We start from the raw sequence: 22,946 nt of genomic DNA on the forward strand, positions 1-22,946 counted from the left end.
AGTATTTTTAAACTTTAAAAAATGGATTAATTAATTTTGCATCGATATCACTTGTCATTTGTCATTTTCATGTATTATCTTAATGATAAAACAATTTGTCATTGTCACACATAATTTTAAAGATAAAACAATTTGTCATTGTCACACATAATTTTAATGATAAAACAATTTGTCGTTGTCATATGTATACTTACTGATAAAACAATTTGCCATTGTCACACATAATGTTAATGATAAAACAATTTGCCATTGTCACACATAATTTTAAAGATAAAACAATTTGTCATTGTTACATATAAATTTAATAATAAAACAGTTGTCTTTGTCACATATAAACTTATTGATAAAACAATTTGTCATTGTCACACATAATGTTAATGATAAAACAATTTGCCATTGTCACACATAATGTTAATGATAAAACAATTTGTCATTGTCACACATAATTTTAATGATAAAACAATTTATCATTGTCATATATTAACTTATTGATAAAACAATTTGTCATTGTCACACATAATGTTAATGATAAAACAATTTGCCATTGTCACACATAATGTTAATGATAAAACAATTTGTCATTGTCACACATAATTTTAATGATAAAACAATTTATCATTGTCATATATTAACTTATTGATAAAACAATTTGTCATTGTCACACATAATCTTAATGATAAAACAATTTGTCATTGTCATATGTATACTTACTGATAAAACAATTTGCCATTGTCACATATAAATTTAATGATAAAGTGATTTGTCATTGTAACATATACACATAAGGATAAAACATTTTCAGAGGGCATAGAGACCAAACATAAAGCATGTAAGAAAAACATTTCAAGCTTGTGAATGCTGATCCAGGCTTGTGAATGCTGATCCAAGCTTGTGAATGCTGATCCAGGCTTGTGAATGCTGATCCAAGCTTGTAAATGCTGATCCAAGCTTGTGAATGCTGATCCAGGCTTGTAAATGCTGATCCAAGCTTGTGAATGCTGATCCAAGCTTGTAAATGCTGATCCAAGCTTGTGAATGCTGATCCAGGCTTGTAAATGCTGATCCAAGCTTGTGAATGCTGATCCAAGCTTGTAAATGCTGATCCAAGCTTGTGAATGCTGATCCAAGCTTGTAAATGCTGATCCAAGCTTGTGAATGCTGATTCAGGCTTGTGATGATCCAGACTTGTGAATGCTGATCCAAGCTTGTAAATGCTGATCCAAACTTGTGAATGCTGATCCAAGCTTGTGAATGTTGATCCAAGCTTGTAAATGCTGATCCAGGCTTGTGTATATTCTCAAGGTTGTTGACATTTTATGTTGTAATCTTTATGTATCAGAGTATCTGCTTTAGTTTTCTATTAAATGAGATTGAAATTTGTATTTGATTTTTGTTTTCTTCCAGGTTCAGTTTGTCCAATTTCAAATTGTAGTGAAGAATATTCTCCCTTGTGTGCAGTGGATCAGTCAAATATGGAAATAACTATAAAGAATCAGTGTGAATTTTATCGCCAGCTGCTGTGTCAAAACAAGACACTACATGTGAAATATAATGGAACTTGTATAGGTATGTCAAAACAAGACACTACATGTCACACATCCTGGGACTTGTACAGATATGTCAAGCAAGATGATGTGTGTCAAACACCATGTATAAGTAAATCTAAATAGGATGCTGCATGCCACAAATAACAAAACATATATGAGTATGTGAAAACAGGACACTACTTGACACAAATTAAAACAAAACTAAAAACAGAAAGAACTGTATTTTGGAATCATTGCTTCATCAACCAAGTACTATGTTAATTAAACAAAAACACACACACATAGACACACACACACACACACACACACTGGGACTGATGGTTTTTACCATCAAAACAGGGACATCTTTATTTTAACAAATTATGGGCGATAAAGATATTTTACTATGCATTTTATATATATATATATATATATATATATATATATATATATATACATGTCATTTGTAATTGATTTGTTGTTAATTTGCTCAGATATGCTTATTTAAAGGTTTGAATAACTAAGTAAGGACTCAGTAGTCCATTTTAGCTAGGACTCATTAGTCCATTTTAGCTGACATAACAAAACGGGTTTCAGCAACTTCTTAGAGATGCAGCTTTATTACCTCACTGGATATGTGGCAGACTTTTTCCCCAGTGACCATATCTATACATGTAGTGGTCACTACCTTAGCTGGGTTACATTGAAGAGTTAGAAACTGCATCACATACCTTAGGGAACTGGACATGGTCCTTCCCTCAGATCCTTAGGGAACTTGACATGGCCCTTCCCCCAGATACCTTAGGGAACTGGACAAGAAACAATTATGGCTGGGTAATGTATTTGATGAAAAAAATCAATTATTTGAGTTTTTAAAAAATTTCTTTGGTAATACTTGTCTGATCACAATGCTGATACACTGATCACAATATTGATAAACTGACCACAATATTGATACACCAATCACAATATTGATACACTGGTCATACTATTGATATACTGATCACAATATTGATACACTGGTCATAATATTCATACACTGATCACAATATTCATACATTGGTCACAATATTGATACACTGATTACAATATTGATACACTGATCACAATATTGATACACTGGTCATAATATTCATACATTGGTCACAATATTGATACACTGATCATAATATTGATACACTGGTCATAATATTTATACACTGATCACAATATTGATACACTGGTCACAATATTGATACACTGATCACAATATGGATACACTAATCACAATATGGATACACTGATTGCAATATTGATACACTGATCACAATATTGATACATTGGTCACAATATTGATACATTGGTCACAATATTGATACACTGATCATAATATTGATACACTGATCATAATATTTATACACTGATCACAATGATGATACAATGATCACAATATTGATACACTGATCACAATATGGATACATGGGGCATACTATTGATACAATGGTCACAATATTGATACACTGGTCACAATATTGATACACTGATCATAATATTGATACACTGATCATAATATTGATTTACTGGTCATAATATTGATACACTGATCACAGTATTGATACACTGATTACAATATTGATACACTGATCACAATATTGATACACTGGTCATAATATTGATACACTGATCACAATATTAATACACTGATTACAATATTGATACATTGGTCATGATATTGATACAATGATCATAATATTGATACACTGATTGCACTGTTGATTCACTGATTGCAATATTGATACACTGATCACAATATTGATACACATACCACTCTGGTGGCCTAGTGGTTAGAGCATCTGCCTTGGATGTGGGAGGTCATGGGTTCGATCCCTGGCTGAGTCATACCAGAGACTTACAAAAATGGTACTAACAGCTGCCTTACTTGGTGCTCAGCATTAAGAGGTTAGTGTTAGGACTGGTTGGCCTGGTGTCAGGATAATGTGACTGGGTGGGACATCATGCTACATGTCTGTGGCATGATGCCATAGTGCTAGACATCACTATAAACTGCCACATTGCAGACATCGTAACAATATGGCTGACAAATTGTTAAAGCTACTTTAAAAATCCAAATCACATCACATCACATCACATCACAATATTGATACACTGAAAATTATTTTGATACACTGATCACTATTGATACACTGGTCATAATATTGATACACTGATCACTATTGATACACTGGTCATAATATTGATACACTAATCATAATATTAATACACCCTTGCTTCCTCTCCACTGTCATTTCTTACAGTCAGAGTTTATCCAGTAGCAAATGAAGTACAGATAGCATTTGATGCCAATCACTGTATTTAAGAGGGAGATCACTGTCTGACTCCCACCTATGTGGAAAGACTTCTTTTAGCTTTAATACTGAAACGTTTTACGTTGTGAGGGCTGGAATTGCAAGGTAGTTATTAGGTAGTTGTTATTTAGTTGTTATGTAGTTGTTAGGTAGTTGTTAGGTAGTTGTTAAGGTATTATGATCATTTAAGTATTACTGAAGAGTAATATTTTTCCTCCAAACATCAGTTTTTCTAAAATCGCATAATGATAGGCAAAACTGAGTAACAGTTAGTGGGACGCACAATTGATATCCTGCTGACCCGCTCAAGAAGGCTTCCATGGTTTGTCAATGGACAAGGCGCTTCACTCCACATTGCAGCATTACTTAATAGTGTTTCTTGTGCTGATATTCCTATCACATCAACCAACCAACCAACCAACCACTCAGTAAATGTTTTGCAATATTTAGTCCCAAACCATTTTCACTTGTTGGTTACAAAATATTTCTTACAGGTTCTAGATTGTGTGGTAATAGGAATTGTGGTCCTGGACAGTACTGTGTGTCCAGCCAGTGTCAGTGTATGGTGTCCAACTGCACGGAATATAGTCCTCTGTGTGGTGTCAAATACAGCGATTACTCTAGGATGACTTACAACAGTATATGCCATATGACACAGGCATCATGTCTTGATGGTGTCACAAGGTACATCGTCTCCAAGTCGGCATGTGTGGGTGAGTAATTTCTATCAACAAACAACGGTTGTATTGTCAGACAAATGTCCATTAGTTATATGATGTTGTGTGATAAATAATATATGCAACACTGTTGCATAACTTCTAGTAAGATACATTCTTTCACAATTTTTCTTGTTAGATTAAGTATTAATTTGCTAAGGTTTCCCCATTCTTAGATGAATTATTTGTGCGATAATTCATGTAGTTAATATACTAACACATTAGTTTGTTAGATTAATTAATCTCTCTTCAGTTTACAAAGTTGTTTCCCCATCATTAGATTAATTACATGCATGGCTCTAAAAATCCACTTGTCTGTTCATATTTTCATTTGGTGACAGGTAGGGAAAGTCAAGTTGGTGAGGTATGGCAAGTCATTTTTAGAAGGTGAGGTTGGGCAAGTCATGTTGGGTAGGTATGGCAAGTCATGTTTACAAGGTGATGTAGGGCAAGTCATGTTGGTCAAGTAGGGCAAGTCATGATGGTGAGGTAGGGCAAGTCAAGTTTACAAGGTGAAGTAGGGCAAGTCATGTTGGTGAGGTAGGGCAAGTCATGTGGATGAGGTTGGTCAAGTACTGTTGGTGAGGTAGGGCAAGTCACGTTTACAAGGTGTGGTAGGTCAAGTCATGTTGGTGAGGTAGGGAAAGTCATGATGGTGAGGTAGGGCAAGTCACATTTAAAAGGTGTGGTAGGTCAAGTCATGTTGGTGAGGTAGGGCAAGTCATGTTGGTCAAGTAGGGCAAGTCATGATGGTGAGGTAGGGCAAGTCATGTTTACAAGGTGAAGTAGGGCAAGTCATGTTGGTGAGGTAGGGCAAGTCATGTGGATGAGGTAGGTCAAGTACTGTTGGTGAGGTAGGGCAAGTCACGTTTACAAGGTGTGGTAGGTCAAGTCATGTTGGTGAGGTAGGGAAAGTCATGATGGTGAGGTAGGGCAAGTCACATTTAAAAGGTGTGGTAGGTCAAGTCATGTTGGTGAGGTAGGGCAAGTCATGTTGGTCAAGTAGGGCAAGTCATGATGGTGAGGTAGGGCAAGTCATGTTTACAAGGTGAAGTAGGGCAAGTCATGTTGGTGAGGTAGGGCAAGTCATGTGGATGAGGTAGGTCAAGTACTGTTGGTGAGGTAGGGCAAGTCACGTTTACAAGGTGTGGTAGGTCAGGTCATGTTGGTGAGGTAGGGCAAGTCATGATGGTGAGGTAGGGAAAGTCATGTTGGTGAGGTAAGGCAAGTCATCTTACAAGGTGAAGTAAGGCAAGTCATGTTGGTGAGGTAGGGCAAGTCATGTTTATTACAAGGTGATCATCTGTGGTAGTCAGACAAGTGGCATTTTAAGCAGAATCAGCATTACATAACGTGTTAGATGCACATATTTACAAATCCACTTGTGAGACTCCTGGGAAAAACTCAAATTCAGTTTGAACAAGCTCAAGTTTGCATTGCCAGTGGGCAAGTCCAAAACATTAACAAAATAATACAAAGCACAAGAAATTTTATTTAAGATCAGTGGACTGGGTATTATACATAAAATACAATTTTCATGTAATTATATTACTGACTTGGGGTCATGTTCAGTTCCTAATGCTTTATGTTCTGTTTTGTACTCTGGAATCATGCCACAATACAGATATCAACATCTTTATTTGGCATTCAAATTTAGTGTATTGTTCTTCTACTTAACTGGTCACATTTTCTTTCATCGCCTCTATTTGTCATTCCATCTTGTAGTCAATGTTGGATCAGATTTGCATTATCATGTGTAGGTGGAATAATGTAAATGATTTCCTATTTAATGCAAATTCTGAAAAATAATTTTTGATAATGCAGTTTTTGAGATTTCTTTCGTAAAAATGCTAAGCATCAAATTCCAGGGAGATTAGGCAGAAAGTGTGAGAAAAATGTTGGTATAAGTATAATGGGATAAATTCTCCAGTCTTAGATTAATTACATGAATCCGTGTAATAAAATCATGCAATAAATAAAATATACCACACCATTGCATAACATTTATCATATATAGGAAATACTTTGACCTGGAAAAATGTCTGACAATTTAGTTGAAACCACATCTATTGAATAATAATACAATTCCTGGTTTTGACATTACTGGCATGTTGTCTTAGAGAATAAGAAACAGAAAAACAATCCTATTGAAATTTAGAGGAGGTCTGTCACACATAAACTCCCCATAATACATGTATATATTTCCTTTTCTGTAACGAGATATACAAGAGGATGTCTGTCACACAAACTCCCCATCATACATGTATATATTTCCTTTCTGTAATATGATGTACAAGAGGAGACTGTCACACACAAACTCCCCATAATACATGTATATATTTCCTTTTTGTAACATGATGTACAAGAGGAGACTGTCACACATAAACTCCCCATAATGCATGTATATATTTCCTTTTCTGTAACAAGATGTACAAGAGGGTGTCTGTCACACAAACTCCCCATCATACATGTATATATTTCCTTTCTGTAATATGATGTACAAGAGGAGACTGTCTCACATAAACTCCCCATAATACATGTATATATTTCCTTTTTCTAACATGATGTACAAGAGGAGACTGTCACACATAAACTCCCCATAATACATGTATATATTTCCTTTTTGTAACATGATGTACAAGAGGAGACTGTCACATATAAACTCCCCATAATACATGTATATATTTCCTTTTTGTAACATGATGTACAAGAGGAGACTGTCACACATAACTCCCCGTAATACATGTATATATTTCCTTTTTGTAACATGATGTACAAGAGGATGTTTGTCACATAATCTCCCCATAATACATGCATATATTTCCTATTTGTAACATGATATACAAGAGCATGTTTGTCACAATCTCCCCATCATACATGTATATATTTCCTTTCTGCAGCATGATGTACAAGAGGATGTCTGTCACACATAAACTCCCCATCATACATGTATATATTTCCTTTCTGTACCATGATGTACAAGAGGATGTCTGTCACACATAAACTCCCCATCATACATGTATATATTTCCTTTCTGTACCATGATGTACAAGAGGATGTCTGTTACACATAAACTCTCCATAATACATGCATATATTTCCTATTTGTAACATGATATACAAGAGCATGTTTGTCACAATCTCCCCATCATACATGTATATATTTCCTTTCTGCAGCATGATGTACAAGAGGATGTCTGTCACACATAAACTCCCCATCATACATGTATATATTTCCTTTCTGTACCATGATGTACAAGAGGATGTCTGTCACACATAAACTCCCCATCATACATGTATATATTTCCTTTCTGTAACATGATGTACAAGAGGATGTCTGTTACACATAAACTCCCCATAATACATGCATATATTTCCTTTTTGTAACATGATGTACAAGAGGATGTTTGTCACAATCTCCCCATCATACATGTATGTATTTCCTTTCTGTAGCATGATGTACAAGAGGATGTCTGTCACACATAAACTCCCCATCATACATGTATATATTTCCTTTCTGTAACATGATGTACAAGAGGATGTCTGTCACACATAAACTCCCCATCATACATGTATATATTTCCTTTCTGTACCATGATGTACAAGAGGATGTCTGTTACACATAAACTCTCCATAATACATGCATATATTTCCTTTTTGTAACATGATGTACAAGAGGATGTTTGTCACAATCTCCCCATCATACATGTATGTATTTCCTTTCTGTAGCATGATGTACAAGAGGATGTCTGTCACACATAAACTCCCCATCATACATGTATATATTTCCTTTCTGTAACATGATGTACAAGAGGATGTCTGTCACACATAAACTCCCCATCATACATGTATATATTTCCTTTCTGTACCATGATGTACAAGAGGAGACTGTCACACATAAACTCCCCATAATACATGTATATATTTCCTTTCTGTACCATGATGTACAAGAGGATGACTGTTACACATAAACTCTCCATAATACATGTATATATTTCCTTTTTGTAACATGATGTACAAGAGGATGTTTGTCACATAATCTCTCCATCATACACGTATATATTTCCTTTATGTAACATGATGTACAAGAGGAGTTTTCTAAGTTTCAAAAATAAGCAAAGCAGTGCTTCATTATCAATTTTTCCTAGTTTTGTGACAGACTTTGGAAACCAATTTCAAATCATGAATCTGATGAGCTTATCGATTGAAGTTGTAATGAATTTTGTATTTTCAGAGGATGTGATGAATAGTACAGATTGCCCAAATCTGACGAACTCCATGGCAGCAGCAGGAGAGTGTGACACTAGAATACCATGCCCTGAAGGGCTGAAATGCTGCCCAGCAGGGCCTTCAAAATTATGTGTCAAGCCAGTCCGTAAGTTGTTACATCTTCTCACTTGACATTTATATATGATGATTTGTAATAACGTAATAAATGTAATGCACTGCACTGTAGCCATGATTTGTAATAACATAATAAATGTAATGCACTGCACTGTAGCCATGATTTGTAATAACATAATAAATGTAATGCACTGCACTGTAGCCATGATTTGTAATAACATAATAAATGTAATGCACTGCACTGTAGCCATGATTTGTAATAACAATAAATGTAATGCACTGCACTGTAGCCATGATTTGTAATAACATAATAAATGTAATGCACTGCACTGTAGCCATGATTTGTAATAACATAATAAATGTAATGCACTGCACTGTAGCCATGATTTGTAATAACATAATAAATGTAATGCACTGCACTGTAGCCATGATTTGTAATAACAATAAATGTAATGCACTGCACTGTAGCCATGATTTGTAATAACAATAAATGTAATGCACTGCACTGTAGCCATGATTTGTAATAACATAATAAATGTAATGCACTGCACTGTAGCCATGATTTGTAATAACAATAACTGTAATGCACTGCACTGTAGCCATGATTTGTAATAACATAATAAATGTAATGCACTGCACTGTAGCCATGATTTGTAATAACATAATAAATGTAATGCACTGCACTGTAGCCATGATTTGTAATAACATAATAAATGTAATGCACTGCACTGTAGCCATGATTTGTAATAACAATAACTGTAATGCACTGCACTGTAGCCATGATTTGTAATAACATAATAAATGTAATGCACTGCACTGTAGCCATGATTTGTAATAACATAATAAATGTAATGCACTGCACTGTAGCCATGATTTGTAATAACAACAAATGTAATGCACTGCACTGTAGCCATGATTTGTAATAACATAATAAATGTAATGCACTGCACTGTAGCCATGATTTGTAATAACAATAACTGTAATGCACTGTACTGTAGCCATGATTTGTAATAACATAATAAATGTAATGCACTGCACTGTAGCCATGATTTGTAATAACAATAAATGTAATGCACTGCACTGTAGCCATGATTTGCAATAATGTGGTGACATTTTTGTGTTATATTGAACCATAACGTTCTATCACGGTATCACAGTTTTTTTACAATATTGTTGCGACAGTATTGTGATGTTGATATGGGTAATGATACAAAGCACGCTGAACACAGAGTCTTGTGCCTGGCAATGTGCCAATAGGATGTCAGGTTGCAGAGAATTCTATTGTCTTTTCTCGGCTTATTTCTAGTAAGCAGTTGCTATTTTATTCTGACAAACATGCATCAATTTAAATGTAGTAAAGCGAAGCACACAGCTGATTACAGTAAATATTTCACTGTGCATTAGTGCTCAGAAATACAGAATATTGGAAATGGATGAGTTTTGTATGGGTGTCTATGCATGCATGTACTTGCACATACAACTGGCTGCCTCAGATCTATACAGTTTTGCCAATCTGATGTTGTGTATATCTACTTTGTATTATTTTTTATTTTTTCTCCATGATTATTTGTTATATGCATTTGTATTAATATCCAGGCCTTGTCCAAAATCAAGTTCATTGATTTTGTAAACAACAGAATAAAAAGCTAATATTTTTCCTATGATTGTGGATTAAGTATTCAGATTATTATTAATGTAAACGTGTTTATTTTAATCTGAGTCAGGAACACTGGAATTCCAAACCGCCCCTGGGAATAACCTAGCGTACCTTATGTTTACCACATTCTTTATTGTACTTTTAGTAACATATTTTATTTTGTTAACAATCAATACTTTTCTAGACTGGAGAATTCTTTTTTAGTGAAAGAATATTTTCAGAGTATGGTAATTGGAACCTAGGTCAAGTAGATAGGTATATAATCATGTTTTATTCTGGTGGTAACTTCTAAAGGAGAATCATTTGTATTGTTGTGTTCTGTTTTGATTTAGATTTATTTATTTTTGCAAATTAATATTCACTAGTATTACAGATTGCTCAATGATATTCTTGGACAGAGATTACTTTGGAATTATAGTGAAATCAGACAAGGACATTCTGGATTATATTATTTGATTCAACGAAAGTCTGTTAGCACATCTTGATTTCACAGGCCACATGAACACATTGAATTGAAGTTTTTATTTGGAACACCAATGGAGTTTGATTTTTATTTAGAACACCAATTAAATTTTTTTTATTTTGGAACACCAATGGAATTTGATTTTTATTTGGAACACCAATGGAATTTGATTTTTATTTGGAACACCAATGGAATTTGATTTTTATTGGAACACCAATGGAATTTGATTAGAACAAGTTGAATTTTTTTTTTGAACACCAATGGAATTTGATTAGAACAAGTTGAAGTTTTTATTTGGAACACCAATGGAATTTGATTTTTATTTGGAACACCAATGGAATTTGATTAGAACAGATTGATGAAACCTTTTGGGATTTAATTGGCAATAATGTGAGTTCTTTTTATATTTCACTTTTTATTCTGGGGAAATAAATTATTTGTTGAATTTTACAAAACTTGTTTGTTTTCTCACTTTTCTATTTAAGACCATAGAGCTGTCATACTGACCATGTATGATATATTACAATAAAGCATTTGATTGCTATGCCACATCATGGTGGTAAAAACAAAGTGTTACGCTGTAAATCTGTCCATCTGTAAATCAGTCTATCTGTAAATCTGTCCATCTATAAATCTGTCTATCTGTAAATCTGTAAATCTGTCCATCTATAAATCTGTCCACTTACCCATCATGCCTTGGTAAGGTTTTGCATTAAGGTAATATTTCTGATATGTGATGGGGCTCCCACATTTCATGCACACATTTCTAGTTTTTGTTTTTGTTTAAAAATCAAATGCCATTTTTAACTTGATTATGTTATAATTTTCAGGTGGTAACCTTTACAATTTTACCTCATATGTTTGAAAGAACATTGATATTTATTTGTGTTATAAATGTTGATGTCCGTGGTGCATAGCCTTCAATTTCCATGTGCCAAGTACTTGCTTGTTCAAGATTTATTTACCCAGTACAGTGAAAAAAATCTATCTATAACAGACACTCAGGTGACAAAATAATATTTTTTATCCACATTTGTCCTTGATATTTAGGAACAAAGTGAAAATTAATTATTGTGATCCAGAAACATTGTTCTTTTTCATGCAGGTGTCCTTTATATGACAGTGGCTGTTGTCTCTAAATGTAACACTGTTCATGAGAGCCACACAAGCGTACCATGTTATATATGAGACAGTGTTATACTGGGGTGCGTTATACATATAAGTACTATTACATCATTTAATAGACTCCATGACAATACCAATCTTGTTAATTGTGAGACCCGGGGGTGCACTATACATATTATTACTAATGAAACATGTGATGGACTCCATCACCATTCATGTCTTGTTATATGTGAGACAGTGTTGTATTGGGTGCATTATTCACAGTATAACTGTTACATAATCTAATAGGGTCAGTGAGCATAGCTGTGTCTAAAAGGGCAATGCTAAACTGGGGTACATTATACATATAATTACTATTACATAATGTAATGGAGTCCATAGCCATATGTGTCTTGTTGTATGTGAGACAGTGTTATATTGGGGTACATTATACATATAATTACTATTACATAATGTAATGGAGTCCATGACCATATGTGTCTTGCTATATGTAAGTCAGTGTTATATTGGGATACATTAGACATATAATTACTGTTACATAATGTAATGGAGTCCATGACCATATGTGTCTTGTTATATGTGAGACAGTGTTATATTGGGGTACATTATATATATGATTACTATTACATAATGTAATGGAGTCCATAGCCATACCATATAAAATTGATCATGTCATTTTAGATACCTCATTTTGAGGTTACTGTAAACAAGAAAGGTTTTATTTAACTGATTTGCTTTGTGTATTTTTTTCAAGGAAAGCAAGTGACAAAGAGTGGCATTTGCCCTGTCATTACCTATATTCAGATGTCACCAGAGAGTCCTGCCTGTAATGCCATGTGTATGCAGGATGGGGACTGTAGTGGGACTGCCAAATGCTGTCAGAATGATGCATGTGGACATCCAGTGTGCACAGAGCCGATTCCACTCGGTAGGAATAAACTGCTTTGTAATCTTTATTTTCTCTTTGCATTATTGGGGATATAGTTTTACCCTTAATATGTCTGTCCATCTGTCTGTCAGACCATCCATTTATTCATCTTTTGTCAATCCATCCATCCATTTATTCATCTTTTGTCAATCCATCCATCCATTTATTCATCTTTTGTCAATCCATCCATCCATTTATTCATCTTTTGTCAATCCATCTATTTATTTGTTCATCTTTTGTCAATCCATCCATCCATTTATTCATCTTTTGTCAATCCATCCATCCATTTATTCATCTTTTGTCAATCCATCCATCCATTTATTCATCTTTTGTCAATCCATCCATCCATTTATTCATCTTTTGTCAATCCATCTATTTATTTATTCATCTTTTGTCAATCCATCTATTTATTTATTCATCTTTTGTCAATCCATCCATCCATTTATTCATCTTTTGTCAATCCATCCATCCATTTATTCATCTTTTGTCAATCCATCTATTTATTTATTCATCTTTTGTCAATCCATCCATCCATTTATTCATCTTTTGTCAATCCATCCATCCATTTATTCATCTTTTGTCAATCCATCTATTTATTTATTCATTTGTCAGTAACTTAATCTTCTCCTAAACCTCCGTGTGGAAATTCAGTAAACTTGATACATAGGTTTTTCAACTGATCATCATCACAAGAGTGTAGCTGTTTGGTTCATTCCCTGGCCTTCTGGAATGGATCAAACTTGATACATAGGTTTTCAAACTGATAACCATCTGCAAGAAGAGTATAGCTTTTGTGGTCAATTCCCTGTTCTTCAGGAAGAGATGAAAGGCTGAAATAGAAATACTACAAAATAGTGACACATTTCTGGGTATTTCCAAGTGTACAGGTTCAATAGCAGCTACTGTATGAGTACATATCTAGCTGAGGAAGACCTGGATCTGTAGTTGCATATTAATCTGAAAATCAGTGTCTAGTCTTTTCTTCTTCATATTCTATCTCTAGCATGTAATAATGGAGGATTTGGCTGTGCAGTCAGATGTCTGTACAGGTTGGCCATCTGGGTAGATATGGGAGTCAGATATCTGTGCAGGTTGGAAATCTGGGTAGATATGGGAGTCAGATATTTGTGCAGGTTGAAAATCTGGGGTAGATATGGGAGCCAGATGTCTGGGTAGGTTGGGCATTTGGGTAGATATGGGAGTCGGATGGCTGTGCTGGTTGGCCATTTGGGTAGATATGGGAGTCAGATTTCTGTGCAGGTTGGCCATTTGGGTAGATACGGGAGTCAGATATCTGTGCAGGTTGGCCATTTGGGTAGATATTGGAGTCAGATTTCTGTGCAGGTTGGCCATTTGGGTAGATATGGGAGTCAGATATCTGTGCAGGTTGGCCATTTGGGTAGATATGGGAGTCAGATATCTGTGCAGGTTGGCCATTTGGGTAGATATGGGAGTCAGATTTCTGTGCAGGTTGGCCATTTGGGTAGATATGGGAGTCAGATATCTGTGCAGGTTGGCCATTTGGGTAGATATGGGAGTCAGATGTCTGTGCAGGTTGGCCATTTGGGTAGATATGGGAGTCAGATGTCCGTGCAAGTTGGCCATTTGGGTAGATATGGGAGTCAGATGTCTGTACCAGTTGGCCATTTGGGTAGATATGGGAGTCAGATATTTGTGCAGGTTGGCCATTTGGGTAGATATGGGAGTCAGATCTCTGTGCAGGTTGGCTGTTTGGGTAGATATGGAGTCAGATATCTGTGCAGGTTGGCCATTTGGGTAGATATGGGAGTCAGATGTCTGTGTAGGTTGGCCATTTGGGTAGATATGGGAGTCAGATGTCTGTGCAGGTTGGCCATTTGGGTAGATATGGGAGTCAGATGTCCGTGCCAGTTGGCCATTTGGGTAGATATGGGAGTCAGATATTTGTGCAGGTTGGCCATTTGGGTAGATATGGGAGTCAGATGTCTGTGCAGGTTGGCTGTTTGGGTAGATATGGAGTCAGATATCTGTGCAGGTTGGCCATTTGGGTAGATATGGGAGTCAGATGTCTGTGCAGGTTGGCCATTTGGGTAGATATGGGAGTCAGATGTCTGTGCAGGTTGGCCATTTGGGTAGATATGGGAGTCAGATATCTGTGCAGTTTGGCCATTTGGGTAGATATGGAGTCAGATATTTGTGCAGGTTGGCCATTTGGGTAGATATGGGAGTCAGATTTCTGTGCAGGTTGGCCATTTGGGTAGATATGTTGTCAGATTTCTGTGCCGGTTGGCCATTTGGGTAGATATGGAGTCAGATATCTGTGCAGGTTGGCCATTTGGGTAGATATGGGAGTCAGATTTCTGTGCAGGTTGGCCATTTGGGTAGATATGGGAGTCAGATTTCTGTGCAGGTTGGCCATTTGGGTAGATGTGGAGTCAGATATCTGTGCAGGTTGGCCATTTGGGTAGATATGGGAGTCAGATTTCTGTGCCGGTTGGCCATTTGGGTAGATATGGAGTCAGATATCTGTGCAGGTTGGCCATTTGGGTAGATATGGGAGTCAGATGTCCGTGCCAGTTGGCCATTTGGGTAGATATGGGAGTCAGATGTCTGTGCCAGTTGGCCATTTGGGTAGATATGGAGTCAGATATCTGTGCAGGTTGGCCATTTGGGTAGATATGGGAGTCAGATGTCCGTGCCAGTTGGCCATTTGGGTAGATATGGGAGTCAGATGTCTGTGCCAGTTGGCCATTTGGGTAGATATGGGAGTCAAGATATCTGTGCAGGTTGGCCATTTGGGTAGATATGGGAGACCGATGACCATTAGAAGACAAAGATGGAGAACCACTTACTCATGTATCTTACAGAACTCTGACTTATTTCTGTCTGTGAATTCTAGTGCCAATTTTTGATATATTGGCATGAGGAGTTGTCATTTTATTTTGAAAACCTTTAAATGTAAATAATTTTTGAGCCATTAAGAAAAAGGCTACAGTGAAAAACTAAAATACAATTCGTAGTCTGTTTAAATTATGCCTGACAGAAGGCCGTAGTCTTTCATTGTTTTTGTAGTTTAACTTGTAGAAATGACAGTATGTGACATAGTTGTTGGAGTCGTTCATTTGACCAATGGAGTTAAGAAATATTACAATAAATGTTCAAAATATTATATAGGGGCCCCGAGTGGTTGAGTGGTCTAAAGCGCTCACCGTTCCGGATCACTGCCATCTCACCTCTGTCTGCATGGGTTCGAATCCAAGGCTCGGCTAGCATTAGTACATGGGAAAGCCTGCCAGTAGCTTCTCGTGGGTCGGTGGTTCTTCCCTGGGTTTTCCAGGGTTCTTCCTCCACCAGTTATACTGGCCACCATGTATAGCCTATCTTGTGCTGAAAAATGGTGTTAAACCCTAGAACAACAACAACAGCAACAAATCAAAATGTTATAATTTTAAATATTATGGAAAGTGGACTGGTTCAGAAAATAATCATGATCTCTCAAGACAGGTGGTCTGTCATGGCAGGTCATAATACTATGTAATCACAAATATTGAGTTTTGTTTTTCCAGACAGGTTGTATCTTATAACAGTGGTCTTTTAAGATAGGTTGTATCTCATAACAGTGGTTGTTCAAGATAGGCTGTATCTCATGACAGTGGTCTTTCAAGATAGGTTGTATCTCATAACAGTGGTCTTTCAAGATAGATTGTATCTCATTACAATTGTCTTTCAAGATAGGTTGTATCTCATTACAGTGGTCTTTCAAGATAGGTTGTATCTCATTACAGTGGTCTTTCAAGACAGGTTGTATCTCATAACAGTGGTCTTTCAAGACAAGTTGTATCTCATAACAGTGGTCTTTCAAGATAGGTTGTATCTCATTACAGTGGTCTTTCAAGATAGGTTGTATCTCATTACAGTGGTCTTTCAAGACAGGTTGTATCTCATAACAGTGGTCTTTCAAGACAAGTTGTATCTCATAACAGTGATCTTTCATAATATAGAATTTGTTAAAGAGTTTTTAAAAGATAATGATGATGAAGACATCAGAGACAGAGGGATGGATATAAAAACTGCCACATCCTCCATTATTACATGTTTATGGATAGACAGACAGAGGGAAGGACATAACAATAGCCACATCCCCCATTATTACATGTTTATGGATAGACAGACAGAGGGAAGGACATAACAACAGCCACATCCCCCATTATTACATGTTTATGGATAGACAGACAGAGGGAAGGACATAACAACAGCTACATCCCCCATTATTACGTGTTTATGGATAGACAGACAGAGGGAAGGACATAACAACAGCCACATCCCCCATTATTACATGTTTATGGATAGACAGACAGAGGGAAGGACATAACAACAGCCACATCCCCCATTATTTCAAGTTTATGGATAGACAGACAGAGGGAAGGACATAACAACAGCCACATCCCCCATTATTACATGTTTATGGATAGACAGACAAAGGGAAGGACATAACAACAGCCACATCCCCCATTATTACATGTTTATGGATAGACAGACAGAGGGAAGGACATAACAATAGCCACATCCCCCATTATTACATGTTTATGGATAGACAGACAGAGGGAAGAACATAACAACAGCCACATCCCCCATTATTACATGTTTATGGATAGACAGACAGAGGGAAGGACATAACAACAGCCACATCCCCCATTATTACATGTTTATGGATAGACAGACAGAGGGAAGGACATAACAACAGCCACATCCCCCATTATTACATGTTTATGGATAGACAGACAGAGGGAAGGACATAACAACAGCCACATCCCCCATTATTGCATGTTTATGGATAGACAGACAGAGGGAAGAACATAACAACAGCCGCAACCCCCATTATTACATGTTTATGGATAGACAGACAGAGGGAAGGACATAACAACAGCCACATCCCCCATTATTACATGTTTATGGATAGACAGACAGAGGGAAGGACATAACAACAGCCACATCCCCCATTATTACATGTTTATGGATAGACAGACAGAGGTAAGGACATAACAACAGCCACATCCCCCATTATTACATGTTTATGGATAGACAGACAGAGGGATGGACATAGAAGTTGTAAATAGAATTACATTTGACAGGAATTTCATAATTAATGCCATAGGTCAATAGGTCAACATAAACAGTGGGGTAATGGAGCTAATATGCATGCATGACACCTGCTGGCCCTCAAGGGAGATCACTTTTGATTGGAAACTTATTGTTTATGTAAAGAATTATATTGAAAAAAGCTAGCTGTTATGCATTGCTATATCTATATGTTGATGAGGAGCAGAATGTAATATGTGATGATGATGATGATGATGATGATGATGATGATGATGAAGACATGATAATAATGATGAAGATGAAGATGGTAGTGGCGGCAGAGGTGGTGGTGGTGGTATGATCTCATGCTGTTGTTAAGTAGCTTTAAGTTTTCACATTGAATTTTTTATATATTTTTAGGAAACGCCGAAGAGTGTGGAAATGATGGTATAGCCCTTTCATGGAAGAAAGGATATTATCTCCCCTGCCGTCTGAATGATGATTGTCCATCACCAGCCACATGTAGAAAAGTCATCGGTGGTTTTAACGGTCAAACAGCTTCCATCTGCTGTAGAGGAATGACACAAACTGTGAACATAGAGGGTAGGTATTTTTATATATAAAATAATGGTCTCTCCATCCTACAATTAATTTCTTTTGGTCATAACTGACTATTAATTTTAATCTTCATCTTATTCATTTTGTCCATAACTGACCATTTGCCCAGGGGCCCCGAGTGGCCGAGTGGTCTAAAGCACTCACCGTTATGGATCACTGCCATCTCACCTCTGTGTGGGTTCGAGTCTTGGATTCGGCCAATGTTGGTATGTGAGAAAGCTTGCCAGTAGCTTCTCGTGGGTAGGTGGTTCTTTCTGAGGTTTTCCCAGGTTCTTCCTCCACCATTAATACTGGCCCCCATATATAGCCTATCATGTGCTGAAAAATGGCATGAAACCCCACAACAACAACAACAACAACCATTTGCCCATAACTGACCATTTGTCCATAGCTGACCATTTGCCCATAACTAACCATTTGATCATAACTGACCATTTGCCCATAACTGACCATTTGTCCATAACTGACCATTTGCATCTTGTATAGTACACAAATTATGTGATGATGCAAGGAAGTGTCTGTTTCAACAAATGGGGATGCTTACCTTTTTATCACTGAGTATGGCAATAATAAGAATGCTTAATAGTGATAATCTCACTAGTTTTATCTCCCATGGCAATGATAAGCATGCTAAATAGTGATAATTCCACTATTGTTTTTTTATCTCCCATGGCAATGATAAGCATGCTAATTAGTGATAATCCTACAGTTGTTTTTCATCTCCCATGGTAATGATAAACATGCTAAACAGAGATAAGGCCATTATTGTGTTTCGTCTCCCAAGGCAATGATAAAAGCATGCTCAATAGTGATAATCCCACTTGTTTTTTCATCTCCCTTGGCAATTATAAGCATGCTAAATAGTGATAATTCCATTTTTTTATCTCACATGTCTGAAGGCAATGTGAGCATAAGGTGTTGTATATCATGCACTGTTCATCTTGTATTTTGGCATAGATGACACAAGAATTCTGACATAGATAACACAAAGCATTCTGGCATAGATGACAAAACAGCCTGGCACAGAGACACACAGCTTTCTCATACAGAAACAAAGCATTCTGGCATAGAGACACAAAGCATTATGGCACAGTGACACAAAGCGTTCTGGCATAGAGACACAAAGCATTCTTCCATAGATGACACAAAGCATTCTGGCATAGATGACACAAAACATTCTGGCATAGAGACACAAAGCATTCTGGCACAGAGACACAAGTGCATTCTTGCATTGAGACACAAAGCACTCTGGCACAGAGATACAAAGCTTTCTGGCATAGAGACACAAAAGATTCTGGCACAGAGACACCATGCATTCTGGCACAGAGACACAAAGCATTCTGGCATAGATGACACAAGTCATTCTGGCATAGAGACAAAAAGCATTCTGGCACAGAGACAAAAAGCATTATGGCACAGAGACATAAAGCATTCTGGTATAGAGACACAAAACATTCTGGCATGGATGACACACAACATTCTGGCATAGATGACACACAACATTCTGGCATAGAGACACAAAGCATTCTGGCATAGATGACACAAAGCATTATGGCACAGAGACACAAATCATTCTGGCATAGAGACACAAAGCATTCTGGCATAGATGACACAAAGCACTCTGGCACAGAGACACAAAACATTCTGGCATAGATGACACAAAATATTCTGGCACAGAGACACCATGCATTCTGGCACAGAGACACAAATCATTCTGGCATAGATGACACAAGTCATTCTGGCATAAAGACACAAAGCATTCTGGCACAGAGACAAAGCATTCTGGCACAGGGACACAAAGTATTCTGGCATAGATGACACAAAGCATTTTGGCATAGAGACACAAGTCATTTGGGCACAGAGACACAAATGTTTCTGGCACAGAGACACAAAGCATTCTGGCATCAAGACACAAAGCATTCTGGCACAGAGACACAAATCATTATAGCATAGATGACACAAAGTATTCTGGCATAGAGACACAAGGCATTATGGCATAGAGAAACAAAGCATTCTGGCAGAGATGACACAAAACATTCTGGCACAGAGATATAAAGCTTTCTGGCATAGATGACACAAAGCATTCTGGAATAGAGACAAAGCATTCTGGCACAGAAAAAAGGCATTTTGGCATAGAGACACAAAGCATTCTAGCATAGATGACACAAAGCATCCTGGCACAGAGAAACAAAGCATTCTGGCATAGATGACACAAAACATTCTGGCACAGAGACAAAGCATTTTGGAATAGATGACACGCAGCATTCTGACATAGAGACACAAAGCATTCTGGCACAGAGACACAAATCATTCTGGCATAGAGACACAAAGCATTCTGGCACAGAGACACAAAGCTTTCTGGCATAGATGACACAAACCATTCTGGCATAGATGACACAAAACATTCTGGCATAGAGACACAAAGCACATAAAGCATTCTTTCTGGCACAGAGATACAAGGAATTCTAGAATAGAGACACAAAGCATTCTTCCATAGATGACACAAAGAATTCTGGCATAGAGACACGAAACATTCTGGCACAGAGATGCAAGGCATTCTGGCATAGATGACACAAGTCATTCTGGCACAGAGACAAAGCATTCTGGCATAGATGACACACAGCATTATGGCATAGAGACACAAAGCTATCTGGCATAGAGACACAATGCATTCTGGCAATGAGACACAATGCATTCTGGCACAGAGACACAATGCATTCTGGCATAGATAACACAAAGCATTCTGGCACAGAGACACAAAGCATTCTGGCACAGATACACAAAGCATTTTGCATAGAGACACAAAGCATTCTGGCATAGATGACACTAAGCATTCTGGCATAGAGACACAAAACATTCTGGCACAGAGATACAAGGCATTCTGTCATAGAGACACAAAGCATTCTGGCATAGAGACACAAAACATTCTGGCACAGAGATACAAAGCATTCTGGCATAGATGACACAAAGCAATCTGGCATAGACACTAGCCATTCTGGCATGGATGACACAAAGCATTCTGGCATAGCTTCACAAAGTATTCTGACGGAGACACAAATCATTCTGGCATAGAGACACAAAGCAATTTGACATAGATGACACAAAACATTCTGGCATAGACACACAAATCATTCTGGCACAGAGACACAAAACATTCTGGCATAGAGACACAAAGCATTCTTCCATAGATGACACAATGCATTCTGGCATAGAGATACAAAGCATTCTGTCACAGAGACAAAAAGCTTTCTGGCATAGATGACACAAAGCATTCTGCCATAGAGACACAAAGCATTCTGGCACAGAGACACAAAGCATTCTGGCATAGAACCACAAAGCATTCTGGCATAGAGACACAAAGCATTCTGGCATAGAGACACAAAGCATTCTGTCATAGAGACACAAAGCTTTCTGGCTCAGAGACGCAAAGCTTTCTGGCATAAAAATGCAAAGTTTTCTGGTATAAAGGCAAATTTTTACAAAAGGTGATGATGCACCATCACATGTAGCCACATTACAAGAATGAGACACCTTGTAAAGACTTCTTGTCCAGAAGCATTGAATAGAAATTGGCTAACCTTTAGAGGATGCATTCTGGGTTGAAACCTTTCAAGTTTATTCAAATGATGCTGATTCACCATCAAATATGGCTGCCATTACTAAAAATAGATGAAGCTTTAAAGAATTACTTTTCCAAAACTGCTGCATAGAATTTGAATGACCTTGATAGGAAACATCCAGACAAGTTTACTTTCAGATTTATACAAGTAATACTGAACTGTTATCAGATATGGCCACCATTACATTTACACAACTTCATCTCAGAAACTGAATTTGACAAAATGTTTGAGGTATCATGTCATAGATAACTTCCATATTTGTAAAATTGATGCCAATCCACAACCAAAACTAGAGAAACATTTTCAGGACTACATCTAAAAAGGCTGCTGATCAGTATTTTGTTGTTGTTGTTGTTGTTTTGGGGTTTAATGCCATTTTTCAGCACACAATAGGCTATACATGGTGGCCAGTATTAATGGTAGAGGAAGAATCACCAACCCACGAGAAGCTACTGGCAAGCTTTCTCACATAGATCAGTATTTGACCAATATTGACACAAAACATCCTAGCATAGGTGCCTCAGTGTTGTACAAAACAATACTGATC

At 36.9% G+C, this 22,946-nt stretch overlaps 1 protein-coding gene across 1 annotated transcript in view; it reads left to right on the forward strand.

Annotated features, from left to right (window-relative positions):
• LOC149777677 (uncharacterized) overlaps positions 1–22,946 on the forward strand; it is a 193,720-nt gene that overhangs the window by 93,122 nt on the left and 77,652 nt on the right. The window contains exons 21-25 of the mRNA XM_089940394.1: positions 1,405–1,566; positions 4,366–4,584; positions 8,821–8,961; positions 12,930–13,103; positions 18,582–18,764. Of these exons, the coding sequence (XP_089796520.1) occupies positions 1,405–1,566; positions 4,366–4,584; positions 8,821–8,961; positions 12,930–13,103; positions 18,582–18,764 (879 nt within the window). The remainder of the gene's footprint in view (positions 1–1,404; positions 1,567–4,365; positions 4,585–8,820; positions 8,962–12,929; positions 13,104–18,581; positions 18,765–22,946) is intronic.

The sequence above is a fragment of the Sinohyriopsis cumingii genome, chromosome 17, assembly GCF_028554795.1.
Source record: "Sinohyriopsis cumingii isolate HCF-2022 chromosome 17, ASM2855479v2, whole genome shotgun sequence".
NCBI lineage: Eukaryota > Metazoa > Mollusca > Bivalvia > Unionida > Unionidae > Sinohyriopsis > Sinohyriopsis cumingii.